General features: G+C 37.3%; 1 protein-coding gene across 1 annotated transcript; it reads right to left on the bottom strand.

Annotated features, from left to right (window-relative positions):
• Positions 1 to 2,661: 2,661 nt before the first annotated feature.
• On the bottom strand, positions 2,662 to 17,287 carry mdka (midkine a). The gene is made up of 5 exons (XM_017458472.1): positions 17,126 to 17,287; positions 7,359 to 7,441; positions 6,894 to 7,061; positions 6,601 to 6,762; positions 2,662 to 3,212 (listed from the first exon to the last, which is right to left on the bottom strand). Exons 2-5 carry the CDS (start codon positions 7,438 to 7,440, stop codon positions 3,184 to 3,186), a joined length of 441 nt encoding a protein of 146 aa, XP_017313961.1. The 5' UTR covers position 7,441; positions 17,126 to 17,287; the 3' UTR covers positions 2,662 to 3,183.
• Positions 17,288 to 17,994: the final 707 nt, after the last annotated feature.

Here is a 17,994-nt window from a genome sequence, read left to right as displayed (position 1 = left end):
TTCTAGAGAAGCGAAGTGCACAAAGTAGCAATGTAAGAGCTATCTTTTTTGAAGATAGGCACTGCCAGGCGTCAGTCGTTAACTGATCGCAGGTTGCGTGAGGGAACATAAGCCTCAAGGAGAGTATTGAGGTAGGGAGGTGCTGCTCCAGACAAGGTCTTGTACATGAGCACTAAGGCCTTGAATTTGATGCGGGCAGCTACAGGAAACCAGTAGAGGGAGATGAAGAGGGCTGGTTGAAAACAAGGCGTGTTGCTGCATTCTGAATCAACTGAAGGAGTTTGAAGGAGCTCGCTGGGAGGCCCAAGAGTAGTGCATCGCAATAGTTCAATAGTTTTGAGATAACAAGAGAATGGACTAGTAGTTGTGTAGCCTGTTCAGTGAGATAGCGTCTGATTTTCTTGATGTTGTACAGAATGAACCTACAGGATTGTGCAGTTGTTGTCTGTAAAGGTCAAGTTGTCATTGAAAGTCACCCCAAGGTTTCAGGCTGTCCTGGCTTGAGTGTGGTTGAGCCAAGCTGTACGGTGAGGTTGTGGATGATTGAGGGGCAGGCTGGAATGACGAGAAGCTCAGTTTTTGCCAACTTGAGCTTAAGGTAGCGTTCCCTCATCCAGTTTGAGATGTCAGACAGACAGCCAGAGATGTGTGCTGAGACAGATGGATCATCAGGCTGGAAGGACAAATAGAGCTGGGTGTCATCAGCATACTGTAGCAGTGTTATAAGAAGCCATGAGACGCAATCACAGGTCCCAGAGATGTAGTATAAATAGAAAAGAGCAGTGAACCCAGAACTGACCCCTGGGGAACCCCAGTTGTGAGTTGTTGAGTTTCAGAAACCCCCTCCACTCCATAATACCTTGAAGGATCTGTCTGAGAGATAGGATAGGATTTCCTTGTTTCAAAATTGTTTAATCCTAGCAATATATATATTTTTAATTGATTTTAGCTGCCTATTAAAAGCCTTTTTAAACATTATTTTGCCTTATAAACAGCTTAGAAACAGATACTCGAATGAACAGGCTTTCATTAATGAACAAATTAGAAAATGTCTCCCAGAACATTCAGAATCCTGATATTTGGGACATTGCTTGCAAACACATAAGCACTGAATCCATCCTCTTTAATGCTATATTCACTGAAACAGTGGTTTTGTTGCTTTAAATATTACACATAGGAACTACCTGTCATGAATATTCATGATGAACTACTTGCTATCCAGTCAGCTAGATCACAACTAACTAACTAGCAATACAGTAACTAATAAGCTACAGGACAGACCTATTAACAGCGAACTAAATTTTAAATGGTTTACCTAGAATCCAGAAAACCTTTCATTTGACTGACTCTCTCTGGAGTGCTATTTCAGGGCAGTGTGCATCCTTGTACACGACATTCATGACACCTCTCTCTCCAGTGATTTATTTGCTGTTATTTATCTCTCCAGTTTGTTGGGGTCAATAATGTCTCACCAAGATGCAAATGGAAAATTGTGGTCTTTATTATGTTGGATAAATAAAAATGGGAAAGCTTTGTCTTTTACATTTTTTTTGTTTCTACTAATGGTCTGTATTGAAATCATTGGGATGCTCCAGAGCGATATCAGAGCAGTGTGCAATTGTATACAAGGTTTTCCCTAATAAATTTCACTAGATTTTGTGTGTGTGTGTGTGTGTGTGTGTGTGTGTGTGTGTGTGTGTGTGTGTGTGTGTGTGTGTGTGTGTGATCTAAAAATCCTCAATTTAATTTAGGGAATTTGGTACATAAATGTTTCAATTTGATTTAATTTCTCTGACACACAAATATCTGTTCAGCTTTTCTCAAAGTGTTCCATTTGTTTCCACCCACACATGCACCTGCATCTGACCAAATTCTATTTTGCCACAAAACAGGCCCAGCACCTGCTGTATGGTAGTATATGTTTAGCAATCAATGTAAAACAATGACTTAATCAAACATAGTCTCTTCTTTAATGGGGCATGCTCCAAATGTAAACTGTAAGATATTTGGCCAAGTTAAATATAGTCCACTGTTGGTGTGGGGAATGGATGTATTCATGCTTGGTGATTTTGAATTATCAGTAGAAATGACCCCATAAATAACTATGAAAGCCTGTACATATGTTTGTATGTGTATTTAATGCATTAAACCGAATAAAGACCATATACTAATATAAGAGTTATAGAAAACCGGTATTTATCCTGACAGTGTTCTGGACAATAGATCATGAAAATATTCCCTCAGTGATAATGAATAGTATATTTACTATCAGAGAATAGTTTTCATTAAATGATTGGAACATTAGGTTGTTTTTTTAGCATACCATTGGTCACCTAATTTAACTGTAGTGAACAGCCTGACTTATTCATGCGGCAATCTGGGAAAGCATGTTGGATGTCACTTTGGCTGAATTTTAGTAAACAGCCAAAGCTGATTGAAAATCACTAAAACCATGTAGAAATGTTTTTGTTTACTTTATAATCTTACTATCTATGTGGAATGATCATGTTAGATAGCAAAAGAGGTAGCTACAGTAAGTGTGCTTTCCTCACACAGTGAATGTTGTGCTTTAATCAAACTGGTGCTGCCACTTACATTGTAAAGATTCACCAAATTTGGCTGGGTAAATGCTAATTACAAAATGGAAATTTTAGCCAACAGTACAGAACTGCAAAATATCTTTTATTTTAAGTGATAATGATCCTACAAAAAGCAGTAAGACTTTCTAAAACACGAGCCATACACTCCACTATTCAGGTAACTCTCTACTGCATCATCACCCAATTTTATTTGAAAAAAAAAGTATTTATATGACAAATCAGTGTGTGTGTGTGTGTGTGTGTGTGTGTGTGTGAGCAGTTCTTGTGTCAGATGAACTGTGAGGTTTTGACAGAGAGAGTAATATTTCTGTCTTCTACAAAAAGCCAAAGGATTGTTTTCCTCCAAACATCAGCATTTCATTCTCCCTTGTGAAACAGCGATGTCATACAATATCTGTCAATCATATCACAGTAGCCGCATTCCTGTGCTCTAGAACTGTAATACAGCATGGAGAAGAAAGGTGTCTAGTGTATGACATATCAACAGAGAGAGAAAAAGAGAGAGACAGTGGGCTAGAATATTGAAAAGCTGTGGTTTGGAGGGCTGGTCATCACATTTCCATTGCTGGATGTCTCCTTTTTTCTAGTTTCCTTTTCCCTTTCCTTTTTTTCCTGGGCAGAAGGGAAAAAGACACAGGATCAATGTTTCAATCTTATATGGTAGCACTACTTGTATTGTTCTATGCTTGATATATCACTTTGCTTGTATTTTCTCATTTGTAAGTCACTTTGGATAAAAGTGTCTGCTAAATGAAAATGTTTAATTTAGCCCATATGATGGTTAAGTTACAGCACAAACCCAAAGACAGTGATTACTAGCACATTGTGGCAGCACAATGTGAAGCTTTACTACATTCAATTTTGATTTAATGAGTGTAATGTATTATAATGTCTACTCACAGTTCAAAGAACTAAATTCTCTATTGAATTATTTAAAATACAACACCAATTATAAAAAAAGTTGAGACAGTAAGGAAAATGCCAAAAAAAAAATTTAAAAATAAAATAATATTTATAATTCATTTGAAAATTCAATTCACCCTGTACTATATTGAGAACACATTATTGATGTTTTACTTAGTGAATTTAATTTATTTTTAAAATATACACTCATTTCAAATCTGATGACTGCAACACACTCCAAAAAAGTTGGGACAGTTGACTGTGTAACATCACCTTTTATTTTAATTAAGCATTTAGGCGCTGAAGATACCAGCTGGTTAAGTTTAGCAAGTGGAATTTTCTCCATTCATCCATTATGAATTTCTTCAGCTGCACAACTGTATGGTGCCTTCATTGCCTTATTTTGCACTTCATAATGCGCCACACATTCTCAATCGGAGACAGGTCAGGACTGTAGACAGGCCATGCTAGCACCAGCACTCTTTGCTTACAGAACCATGCACTTGTAATCAGGACAGAATGTGGTTTGGTGTTGTCCTGCTCTGGATGGCAGCAAATGTTGCTCCAAAATGTGTACATATCTTTCTGCATTAATGATGCCCTCACAGATGTGCAAGTTACCCATGCCATGGGCACTGACACACCCCCATACCATGACAGATGCTGGCTTTTGGACCTGACGCTGATAACAGCTTGGATGGCCCATTTCCTCTTTGGCCCGGAGAACACAACGCCTGTTTTGTCCAAAAACTATTTGAAATGTCGATTCATCGGACCACAAAACACGATTCCTCTGTGCTACTGTCCATCTCAGATGAGACCGAGCCCAGAGAAGTCGGCGGCACTTCTGGACAGTGTTGATGTATGGCTTCTGCTTTGCATAGTAAAGCCTTAACTTGCATCTGTGGATGCAGCAGCGAATGGTGTCAACTTATAAAGTTTTACTCAAGTATTCCCGAGCCTATGTCAGGATATCAATTACAGACTCATGACCGTTTTTAAAACAGTGACGTCTGAGGGATTGGAGATCACATGCATTCAGAAGTGATTTTCGGCCTTGCCCTTTACGCACCGAGATTTGACCGGATTCCTTGATTCTTTTAATTATATTGTGCACTGTAGAAGGTGAAATGCCCAGAATCCTACCGATTTGACTTTGGGGATTGTTGTTCTCAAAGTGTTGGATTATTTGCTGACGCATCTGTTGGCAGATTGGTGAGTCTCGGCCCATCCTTGCTCTTGAAGGACTAGGCCTTTTTTTAGAGGTTCCTTGTATACTATGATTAGATGATTGCCTTACCTGTTCCACATCACCTTCTTATTTCAATTAGTCCTAAATTTCCCCTGTCCCAACTTTTTTGGATTGTGTTGCATGCATCAATTTCAAAATAAACATTTAATTAAAAAAAAACAAAAAACTATGGAATTGATTGCAACATCAAATACCTTGTCTATATACGTTTTTTTTGTTTAAATACAAGGTCAAAGTACATTTACAAATCACAGCATTTTTCATACTGTCATAACTTTTTCAGAATTGGGGTTGTAATTTCATATATTATCAATAGTTTCATATATAACATACATTATATGGTATAATTTTCTACAATAGTAGTTCCAAGTACAAGACATATTCAAGGTTTATATTAATGCACTAATTCAAATGTTATTATTACTATAGAAACAACTTACACAGGAACTTGTATGGCCGATGCTCACCTAAATGGATTTAAAACATGTTGCTATGTAACAAATAAAAAGGTATAATTGCTGATATGGTGAAGTTGGTTGATTTAAAATTTAAGTAGTCTCAGGTGTCCGGACTTTTTAACAGTCAGCAAGCTTTCTGCCACGGGAGAGTCTTCTTGTTTTTGTGATGTAAAAAATTAAACCAAGATAAGTTATGCCAGATCTTTTTCCACCTTTAATGTGATACAGCAAACAAAAAAATTCAAGTGAAAAACAAATAGAAATGTTTAAGGAAAATAACCTTGACTCTGACTGGGCCATTCCAAAACACTGAATTACTTCTCCTAAAGGCTCCTGAAGGATTTGTGCTTTTGATCGGTATTGTGATGGAAGGAGCAATTTTTCTTCATCTTCAGCTTCATCTTTCGCCTGCAGGTTTTGTGCCACATATTTAGAATATTTAACCAGTCTCAGCTGAAGAGAAGCAGCCCAATAGCATGATACTGCCACCACCATGCTTCACCATGGGTATGGCGCTCTTTGAGTGATAAGCTGTCTTGTTTGTCAAACATATCTTTTAGAATTAATGCCCAAAAGCTCTACCTTGGTCTCAGTAGACCATAATACATTTTGCCACACTTTGGAAAAATGTTGGATGGCTTGGACGTTTTTCCTGTAAGAAAGTGCTTATGTCTAGCCACCCTACCCCATAGCCTAGGCATATACAGAACATGAGAGATTATTGTCACATGCAGGGAGTGACCAGTACTTGCCATCTGTTCTTGGTAATGTCACTGTGGTGCCCCATATTCTCCACTTGTTGATGAAAGAAATTTCTTATGTACCTTTTATGTCTTTTTGATACCTTTCTACAGTAAGATCCCGCAGATGATTTGTAAGCCATTTACAGACCAAGAATATGTCAAGAAAATCCTACAGAAATGGTTGATCTTTACATGGGGTTAATCAGAATCACTTTAATGATGGTAAGTGTGTGATAATTACTTTTGAACGAGTTAGAATGTCCTTGGTTAAACTTGAGCACAGTCAAATAATATGGTTTTTAATAGGTCTTTGTAGACATTTTATATCTACTGCATATTATAAAACATAAGTTCACAGACGAATGTAAGCCAAAGTTTTTGCATATTATGTCATGCTTGAAAGCTACAAATATTTTTTCAGCAGCAAATCTGGAACAAAATTAGCTCCAGGTCTGTAGAGCGATTCCCTCTCCACTCTAGCTCCTCTGGCTTATGTTCGATTCAGCATCCTACTCAAACACCCACTGAAGGCCTTGAGATCTCACCAAGACAAGAGCTTACAATATTTGCGTATAAAGCCTCCACCATAATCCAAACAGCAAGTATTACTCACTGTACAATTGTGATAAAAAAAAAATGTTTACCTTTGGATTTGGCTTTGTTCTTGGTTGAGCAGGGTTTGGTGGCCATCATGACCGGCTGACACTCAGCATCATAGAGAGCCTTCACTAGGGTGCCAGAGCGACTCTTAATGCCTGAAGCAGTGTCACACTCACCCCATTTCTCAAACTTGTACTTGCAGTCAGCTGAACACAAAAAACACACATACACAGTAACTTTTGTAAGGTTGTAACATGATAAATTTAGGAAAAGGTGAAGGGGTCTGAATACTTTTTGAATGTACTGTATATAACATGATGTGTTTTTGAAGACTCACCACCAAACTCCTTCTTCCAGTTGCAGGGCACTTTACACTTCAGCTTCTTGGTCTGTTCATTGCAAGTCCCCTCCCTCAAACCACTTCCGCAATCCCCATTATTAGGCACACAGCTCCCAAAACGCCAGTCTGTGCAGTCGGAGGCCCCTTTCGATCCTTTACCTTTCTCTAGCATAGCACATGGTAATTTATTTTACATTCTTAATACTTGCTTGAATTGTGTGTTTCTTACTAATGTTGTCTATTACTACTTAATATTAACCTGTCATAATTAAGTAAGAATGGTGTTTATAATAATTATTACATGGCTCACTCAGAAAAGAACTTGATAAAATGAGATAATTTCTATTATAAGTTTAGCGTTATTCTTCTGCTAAAAAAAACTGCATCAACTGTAATCTAATTTTATTTGGATATTTGGTGCTAAGCTGACCTTAAGTATTACATGATTTTATAAAGAATTACCTTTCTTGTTTTTTCCAGCCTCCGTAGTGATAATCATCAAGGCCACTAGGAGCAGGAAGATGGTAGAAAACAAGCCACGCATCCTAAAATAGCCAAGCACACAAACAACACTATTGATTTTATTGAATTTTATTTTAAATGTCACATTTTACATTTAAAGTCTCAGAGAAAGTATCACAGAAGAGATTTTCACAAGGAACAGAGCATGAATGCTTATTTTGTTATTCATTCATTATCTTCCATCACATCTTTTTCATACATTATGGATTTATTTTGTGTCCGTTGTTTTATAAGACAAATGCAATGAACAGACTTGTAATTTTGGGCATTATTTCTGTGTGGATACAAGAATTCATTTGTATGAAAGCTGCATATTGTTAATTCAGTGGTGAGTATGCAATTTTTTTTCCTGTACTCTGTTGCTATTTTTGTGCATATAAATAAACATGCCTACTAGGATACATAAGAGTTAATGAACAAACATTTGTGTAACAACTCTGTGTGGGGTAAAGGGTTGTTTAATTTGTGTATTTTTTCCACTGCAATTAAACTTTTCTCCTGTTGCACATCTTTATGTGTTTTACAGACATATGCATTATATTCAGATTGTTTCTGTATAATGCATAGCACAGGAAAAGCTTTACTAATTGTCAACTCAATATTTCAGAAACTCTGGTGGTTAAATTTTAAACTTTGTGAAACTACTAACTACCACAGCGTAGTAATGGATCTAACTACCACAGTGTAGTAATGGATCTCATTGGATTAAATAACTTTAGATGATCGCAGAAGAAATGTATGTTTATAATAATCATATATTTTATTAATTATTATCATTTATAAGCGCAAATAATTAGTACAGATATTTACGTGTTATATTTACTATATCATTTACTGAAAGGAATGCTCCACATGAGAGAAGCATAGTGTAAAATGAAAGGGCTTGTTGTTTTTAATGTACAATGGGAACGAGAACCGATACTTCGGTACCAACATTCTTAGACCGTGACTGTACTTGTTTTTCTGCATTTCCGTTGGTACCGGTTGTAACGAAAGTACAGAGGTTGCGATTCTTCCGGACCTGATGGGGGCAGCAAATACGCACAAGTCGGTCCACAAGTGATGAAGAATAAGAAGAAGAACGCCTACAAGCACACGGGAAAAACTAGAAAAAATGTTAGCTTAGCTTTAAGTTTAGCTCCGCCCCGACTCTTTGAGAGGAAAAGAGAGGAAAGCTAGTATCGGTTGCACACCGGCTATCGTTCATTTCAAACAAAGCGAGGAAACACCTGGAATTTGGCGAAGCCTGAAACCTGAAAGACGATCCTATATTATGTTCGTTTGCGGCAGCTGGCATTGTGGGCGTGAAACCAGCTAATGTTATGCTCCATGTAATATTTGCGATAGCCAGTTATTTGTTAACAATGCTAACACATTGCAATGTTATAAACTACCTCCTAATGGGCCACCATGCATCGCCATTCAGCCCGTGTCCTGTCAGCAAAATGTAGCTACTGTCACTAATTATTCAAATGTTCATGCTTTTAATAAATGTGTTTGGCCTGCCACCATATCAGTGAATTTAAACTAATGCTTGCATTCAGAGTATAAGGTGTGTGTGTGTGTGTGTGTGTGTGTGTGCGCGCGCATCTGTGTGCATGCGTGTGTGCGCGCACATCTGTGTGCGTGTGCGCGCGCGCGTTTAGGATTGCATGTTCACTCATTGTCAGACAGTGTTTAATAACTAAAATACCCCCCCACTCTCTCGCTCTCTTTGCCAGTATCAGCCAGAGGAGGATGTCCTCCAGGAGAGTTTTTTAATTTTATTTTTTAAATTTTATACCACACCGTGGTATCGACTTTGGTATCAAGTATCATGTACTTTTGGTGGTATCGGTACCAACTACTAGATTTTTGGTATTGTGACATCCCTATTGGAAATGCATTATCTCCCTTTATCCTTCAAGCGTGATGCCTGACTGCCTACCCCACCCACACCTACAGAGTAAAAGCTGACTGCTCCTGAGGCTGTTTTAGTCAGGACCTCTAACATGCACACCACGACTGTACTGTTCTCTGCATTAAACATTCCCACACATGGTTTCTCGTGTTCATATTTTTTCAAGTGTATGTAGGGCATAACACATACCTGAATAGTGATTTCAGTATTTGAATACAGTCCCATTAAATGGTTAACTGGATATTCAAATACCCCTAATGCCTACGCTGTCATGGATGGAGCTGTGTAGTGTGGGATATGACACTGAAAATCCTACAGTGCAGTGCTTTTTTCAATTTTACTGTGGCCCAAATCTGTGCCTGTGTTATCTGATGAGACCCACTCTTATACAACTCAATGCCAACATGGTATTCTCCTGATTTCATGTACTTTAAAAGACTATTTCACCCCACTACTAAATAATTAAATCTGACTGAATCAATTCAGGTGTGGTTACTAAATATGAACCAGGCAGGTGGCATCTCTCAGAGCATTCTGTAACTAATGGAATCAATAGAATGTCTAACAAAAGTAAGGAAATACCACACTCACCAAATGTATTGATATCATAGAGGCATGGAATCATATATAAACAGTATATACTACAGACTCACACATAAGTGAACACCCACAAAGGCACTCAAGACAGAAAACAACTCTCATATGTTCTGTCAGCTTGTCATGATCTCTCCCTATATGATGCAAGTCACGTTTTCCATTGCAATAGTATCTATTTTTGACATTATGTGTATTTTGGACTGATTACTTTCTAAATAAAAAACACATACATCAAAGTAAAATCAGAGAACACAGAAGGCACATTTTCTGTAAACATTTATCAGCAAGCTGGATACTTACAGGACTAAAAATAAAGATGGAATCCAAGTAGAATCTAATTAAATGTCTTTACAAAAAATTGTCACTTCAGTGCACTGTATGCACTCATCACAGAGAATTTGAAAAAGAATCAATTAGAATTGATTTGATTGGATATCACAGCATCATGCCTAACCCCATCTCTTGCTTTTTTATTCCGGACTTTCCACCAGCAGAATACATTAGCTCTAAGCTGACAGTTTGTTTGTTTGTTTGTTTGTTTGTTTGTTTTAAATACCTATTTAGGTTTTTGTTGAAATCCATTCAAGTAAATGACCAGTCAAATTGTCAACTATAGTATAATAACTTGAAATAAATACATATAAAAAATATTTTATAATGGTGGACTGTGATTTTGACTACTGTAACAAACTAAAATCCCAGAACCGCTATGCTTCATTGACACACTTTGAGAAATCACTGCAGTAAACCACTCCATATTACATTTTGTGTTAGTAATTGCATGTGTTCTCTCACACCTGCAGAAATCCCACAGTTGGATAGTGCAACACTCACAACCAGTATATAGTCTGAAATGTGACCGCTTCATTTCAGAAATCCACCAGAACTATCCCAAATAATGGGCAACAAAATAAAGCCCAGATAAATAGGCTACTAATATTTCATCTGGCTTTAAATAAACATCTTCAGATGTTTTAAGAAATGTCTATATAATAGTAGAAACATTATACTCAAAATTTCATATCCAGCAATCTATGTTCTTCTCATGGATAATATCATGTATATTAATTATCATAAACACAGAAAAGCACAACAATCATAAAAAACAATATCATATATTCTAATATACCCCAAGCACAGAATAAACATGGGTACAAAATTGGGACTGCAGTAAGATTATTTAATTTCTAAAAGTTTAACTCCATAAACGTTGACTTGTACATGTACTACTATAGATTAAATATTACTGTTATGTACAATATACTGTATTTTAAATTACTGAACTTTAATGGTGTGTAAATTAGGTACAATGCCACATTATATCAAAATGTTATGGGAATTCAAGGGACATCAAAATAGTACCAATATTTTTCCATTCCTTCCTAAATTTTGATTCAGAGCCCTGCCATTGCTGGTCAATCATGGTCATTTGTATAATATTCAGGTTTGCTCTAAATTAGCAGTTAGTGCAGATTTTAGCACTAATTTACTAGTTACTATTTTACTAGTTGCCTGACATCCAAAAGGCAATTTAGGTTCAAAAATATATCGGAATGTTACGGGCTTACCTCAGAGCTGAAATTTTATACATATGGATGAATAGATATGGATGAAATGTTATATCACAATATGGATAATTTCATATCTTCAAACAATATATATCATGATATATTAAGTTTTCTTAAATTACTGAAAAGATTATCTATACAAAATAACTCCTTGTATTCATTACTGCTTTTTGATAATTTTGTTTTCTAAACACTAGTGAAAGGCACTTTTTCTTTTCTCCATTTTATTTGAAAGTCATATTGAACAGAACTATCACAAGTGAGAACAAGAAAAACATAACATTGTCAAAATGGGAACAATACAAATACAAAATATAAAAAAATAAATATTAAAACACTATTCAACTTCAAGTTTTTAGGAATGCAAATGAAAGAAGTGCCTCTCTTTTTAGGTACAAGTTCCTAATCTTTTATTTGGGCAGATGCCTGTTCTTTGTCGGAGTGTTGCTGGGAGTTTCACGCTATGTCATGCTCCACCATGCTTGTTTTTGTTACAGCACACCTCTAGTAGCTCCTAGCTCAAATCGGCCAATGGAAAATGGCTTGTGACACTGGCAATATAGACGACAGAGCAAAATATCTATCAGTAGACATTTTTCATCGTTCTACGATATGTATTGCCCTATTGCATAGCCCTACACAAAAGCACACATTACTACCATATTTCCTCAATGGAAATGTGTGTGTGTGTGTGTGTGTGTGTGTGTGGGTGTGGGTGACAATTAATAAAGCACAACTTTATTTTTAAGACCAAGTTGTTTGTCCCTGCAGCTGCATTCGTTTTATTATAAGCCAGTCTTTGAAGAACACTCACTCAGTGTGTTTCAGTCTGATTAAAAACACCCACATAGAGCTGTTGTTCAGAAACTGCATGGCTCCTACAGCTGAGTACACTCTTTATCGTTGGCTTACATCTCCATGACGATAGCAAGAGCATGGGATTGCAAACAGGAGGAGAGAATAGATTCACCACCATGGGACATCACTACACCAGGACAAATCACACACACACACACACACACACACACACACACAATCAAATCTTAAAACTCGCATTCTAGCAACAGGTATTCTAGCCTCAGCAGAATGTGTGCAGATATTTGAGGTGTTATGTTTGTGGATTTTGAGTTTTGGATTTTTAAAGCTAGTTTTATCTAATCCATGGCAAAATCGCTGACTATACCAATGATCATTAATACAGTCTTCTGCATCTTCTGCATTGTTCAAAAAATACTGGTATACAATACTGATAAACACAAGATATATAAATACATTGACTTACAAAGATCTTAAATTGATAAAAAATTTTGGGCAAGTTATGATATAATCAGATTTGAATTGGTTTTAAGTAATGAAATAAAAACAGTTCACACAGAATTGTGACTCCTACCATATGTAATCATGGCAGTGTTAATTTGACAATGGAGATTTTCCTGCCATGTTTTAGCCAGTCACTCAGCAGTGTTCAGTTAGACCTAATTTATTTAAGAGCAATTTGTCGAGCTAGTGCATTGTAGCTCTATCAGCCAGTTATGGACAACCCAAAAGGTCACCCGCTGTGGCATGAACAGTGATCTTGTTGTCTCTGTCCTTAGTCAACAAGTGACTCTCTCCAACAGTGTAATTTAAATTCTCATTCACTGTCTCACTCCAGTCTTCACCTGAGCCTCTCATCATGTGGCGCCAAACTTTTATGGCTAGCCATAATTATGGGCAATAAAATTTGCTCTCTCTCTCTCACTCACTCACTCTCTTTTCAAATACTTAGGCCTCACTTAGATCCTCCATAAATATAGTCTATTGTCTCACTAAATTCTGTATCTGTTCTCTCCAAAACTCTAATTAGGTGTCACTTGCCTGCTGGAGCATCACTAAAGCGGTCACCCCTCTTTTTCTGGACCCCACAATTCTGTTGGTTCTCAAAATTGTCCATTTCACAATTTCTTTTCCAAATCTTCCCCACTTCCCTTTTCCCCGCCTCTCTCTTTCTGTGCCGTGGCTAATAAATGCAAACCACAAGTTCTCTGAGGAAGAATCCACTGTGTGCTTGTGTGTGTTTGTGTATCTCTGGGCTACAATCTGAATGTGATGGGAAATGTTCAACAAGGCTGTTCTGACCTACTGAGTCCCACATACACTTATGCAAAAGTGCACACAAGGTAGATATTATCACACACACACACACACACACACACACACACACACACACACACACACACACACACACACACACACACACACGTATACATGTATGCGTGCATTAAAATTGCACATAATTTTCTTTTTTCCATTTCAGAAGACAAGGGTTTTTTTTCTGTGTGTGTGTGTGTGTGTGTGTGTGTGTGTGTGTGTGTGTGTGTGTGTGTGTGTGTGATAATATCTACCTTGTGTGCACTTTTGCATAAGTGTATGTGGGACTTGTCATGCAGCAAACACCACACACACACACACACACACACGTATTTTCTGTGTGTGTGTGTGTGTGTGTGTGTGTGTGATGTTTGCTGCATGACAAGTTGGAATTAAACTAATTTCCATACCAGAGGAGAAAACACAAAGATGTGACCCAGTTCGCTGGTTCTGGCAGAGCTGTGCTCTCATCAGGAGGTCTTTGGCTCTAAAGAGCTTCATTCAGACGTGTAAAAAGCCATCTCACTGCCAACACATCTTAGCTCCATTACTGTTGTGCCCTAACATCCCACTTAAGTAAAATGCCTTCATTAATGTCTAGTAGGCCAATCTAAATACTAAAAGCATTACCGGTAGGTTTCTTACAGAACGTAGCTCCTAGATCAATACAGAATTTCTGAGCTTTAAAACATTTTAACCACAGACAGACACGTAGACAGACACACAGGCAGGGAGGATTAAACAGAACTGAAGAGGCACAAGTCCAGACAGTGAGAAAGAGTCAACGTGCATAAAACCAGCTGTCACAGTAAACGCAATACCACATTTTCTGGAAACTGTGATTATACTGTCTGTGATTAAGCATCATAAATCCACATTGTTTATCCTGTGTAGACACGCAAAACAAAAGCACACCCACCAAACCCACACACAGACACAGACATCATCCAAAGATAATGGAACTGTTGAGAGGTACATTTTTCTGAAGTAAGCAACAGTCCTTACATCTCTGAGAAAAGTCACTGACCAAGAAAAAGCCAAACAGCACCCCATAAACACACAGACACACACACAGACACACACACAGACACACACACAGACACACACACAGACACACACACAGACACACACACAGACACACACACAGACAACAAAGATCTATGTACAGCTCTCCTCAGGTCACTACACTGATTGTTCAAAAGAAATCTTGAGTGCTTTAAAACCATCAGAGCAGAAGCATCACTACTTTAGTGCTAAAGCATTCAGACCCTGTGGCTTTGCACTTCTGTTTCTATGTTTATATATAAAATAAATAAATAAATAAATAAATAAATTTAAAAAATGGTTCACCAGTACATGAAGTTTAACTGCACATTGTGGTCTCTGCATGAGCTCAACCTATATTTACTCCTCATTTGTCTTCTCATACAACATATGAACAAATACATTAATATCAAAATAATGTTGTAATAAAGGTGGTACAGGTACACAGTGTAAAACTCTGACCCGTAGAAAGCATTAGATCCGCAACAAATACATTATCTGTGCCAGGATAGTAACATTTTATCACATCATTTAAATATCTAGAACTTTTGGCAGCCTTGGCCCCCTTTTCAGAGTAAAGGGGGGGAAACAAAAACAAATAATTGACTCTTTGTCTCATCCAATTGTCTCGAATGGACCACTCCAATTACTCAAATATTAGGTAGATTAACCAAATATGTATCATCTTATTTAGTGATTGAAAACATTAGTGCTTTTTATTCTTGAACAGAAACCAAACAGTTACACTGCATCACATACTGTACATTCAAAATATTTCTTTTGTATTTCTATTTTCATTAAAACTGCATTTAGCTTCAAGCTGACATTATTTATTCTTCTTGGCATTCACAGAGCTTCAATTTAAGCTCATTATATTCAAATACACAGTCAAGAAACTATAATACCTAATACTGTTATCTAATTATTATACTTCTACTTTATAGTAGTTAATTGCTCACCTGTGTAACCTCATATATAAATAAGTAAATGTGAAAACCCCGTGGCTGTATATTTACATTTATTCATTTAGAAGACGCTTTTATCCAAAGCGACTTACAAATGAGAAAATACAAGCTATATACACACACACACACACACATACATATACATATATATATATATATATATATATATATATATATATATATATATATATATATATATATATACATATACATATATATATATATATATATACACATATATACATATATTACATACTCCTGGAGGCTCATTGACACCACTTTGAAAAACACAGGGCCTAAGATGTGTATTCTTTAGGATGCTGAATGCACACTACATCATGTGCGATCTAATTTACTTTTTTTTATCCACATGTCAGGTATTCACATGCAAGGAGTGTATGAGGAAAATTCCCACACTCAAAGCAAGAGGGAAAACAGTTACTCACTTCGCAGCCCCCCTTAACACACAACCGTGGAGGCTGTACAACAAAAAGACGAGCTGAATGTTATGTCTAGCATGAAATGTGATTGTAATCCCTTGAATGAGAACTGAGACAGAGGAAGGGAGGAAATAGGCAAGGGAAGCGAGCGCACAAACACAGGCTGGGTGAAAAGGTCCAAGATTGGGGAAGACAGAGAAGAAAAGAGGGAGTCTCTCTCTCTCTCCCTTCTCCTTCTCTCTCTCTCTCTCTTTTCTCTCTCTCTTCCCTCTCCCCCTCTCTCTCTCTCTCTCTCTCTCTCTCTACTTCTACTCTCTCTCTCTTTCCTCTCTCCCTTCTCCTTCTCTTTCTCTCTCTCTCTCTTTCTCTCTCTCTCCCCTTCTCTCTCTCTCTCCCTTCTCCTTCTCTCTCTCTCTCTCTTGACCCTTTTGACTCAGCTCGCCTTAATCAGCCCATTCAAGTCAAGAGGGGTTGAACAGAGCCAAGGGCACTAAAAGCACACAAACTGCCTCTCTCCACCTCCTCACTAACTCCTTTTACTCACTCACTTCTGTACCTTTTGTTATTAGTATTGCTGTGTGCAGTGCTGTTTGTGAAGTAGCCTGTTGCTTTATTGGGGTTTGCTTATCAAGGCACACCAGAACTGCTTTAGCAAAGTCCTTGCTTTAAAAAAAAAAGTGCTTCAAACTTTGCATTAAACTTTTTAAAACTAAACTATTTTTGCAACAAACATCAGGATAAGTTCCAAATTCAAAGGAGCGACTGGAATCAACTAAAACTGCACATTAGAGCAACGATTTTTTTTCTTTTTCTTCTTTTTTTTGCATAGCCTAGAATAAAGTTTCGAGGGGGAAAAATCTCGGAATAAGAATAATCACTTGCTTTGTTTAATTTCAAACCTCTTCTTGCTGTTCTCTATCAGTATATTTATTTAGCGCTTACATTCACATAACGGAACTCGGTGTAAAAAAATAAATAAATAAATAAATAAATAAATAAATAAATAAAAGACTTTTTCTCTGCGCTACTTCCTATGTGTTAAAAGTGAACTTGATGAACTTACTCGATCGCTCTGTTTCAAGTTCCGCACACACAAACAGAAGTTAGGAAACCTGTGTCTGCAAGTTGCTCGCCAGCATCCGCTATCAGCCTCGCTCTGTCGCGCTTTGTTTCTGTCCCAGGAAAAGCGAGTCTGATCCAGGTCTGATCCAGGCCCCCGTCTGAAGCGGTTTTAAATTAGCCACCCCATGACGCCCTTCGTCACGTGACCAACATTCCTTTGGCTGGGTTCAGAAAGCGTGGCACTGTCCTGTGCACGAAATAGTCATCGTGTTTGGATTGCAAATAATCAGTTCAATTCATGTCTAATTTGTTTTCCCTTTCTTTCCCTACACATATATAACTCTTCTAGTGTTACTCTTCTAGTCTTGTGTGTGGGTAGATCAGATAGGTCACAGTCACAGCCCAAAACACATACAGCCTAAGACTAGCATACATGTTTCTCAGCTGAGAGAGAGTGAGTGTGAGTGTGTGTGTGTGCACTACAACAGTGTGTAGATGTAGCACTGGTGACACCCCTGATATCAAGATCAGCTCTATAAGGAGTATCAATGACCAATGGATTGTATAAACTCCTTGACTTGCACATAACTTGCCTTCCAGCAAAAATACTGGGTTGTCCGAAAGTCTCCATACATAGGGGAACACTTTTCAGCAAAAATGTATTCCAAAAATGTTCATATACTTATTGTTCACACACACACACACACACACACACACACACTATATATATATATATATATATATATATATATATATATATATATATATATATATATATATATATTAAGAATGCCTTTGACAAAAGAATAACGTATTTAAATAATTCTCATGTCTGGATCGGGAAGCTGTCGCAAGGTTGCGATGGACTTT

The sequence above is a fragment of the Ictalurus punctatus genome, chromosome 27 (assembly GCF_001660625.3).
Source record: "Ictalurus punctatus breed USDA103 chromosome 27, Coco_2.0, whole genome shotgun sequence".
In the NCBI taxonomy this organism is placed as follows: Eukaryota; Metazoa; Chordata; class Actinopteri; order Siluriformes; family Ictaluridae; genus Ictalurus; species Ictalurus punctatus.
This window is presented reverse-complemented; position numbering and strand designations above follow the sequence as displayed.

What these genes read in the sequence shown, in the direction of transcription:
- mdka (XM_017458472.1), bottom strand. Translation starts at nt 7,440, where the DNA reads ATGCGTGGCTTGTTTTCTACCATCTTCCTGCTCCTAGTGGCCTTGATG. An exon ending in GGCTGGAAAAAACAAGAAAG is followed by an intron (nt 7,062 to 7,358) that starts GTAATTCTTTAT and finishes GTGCTATGCTAG; the next exon opens with AGAAAGGTAAAGGATCGAAA. An exon ending in GAACAAAGCCAAATCCAAAG is followed by an intron (nt 3,213 to 6,600) that starts GTAAACATTTTT and finishes CCTTCTGCCCAG; the next exon opens with GAAAAAAAGGAAAGGGAAAA.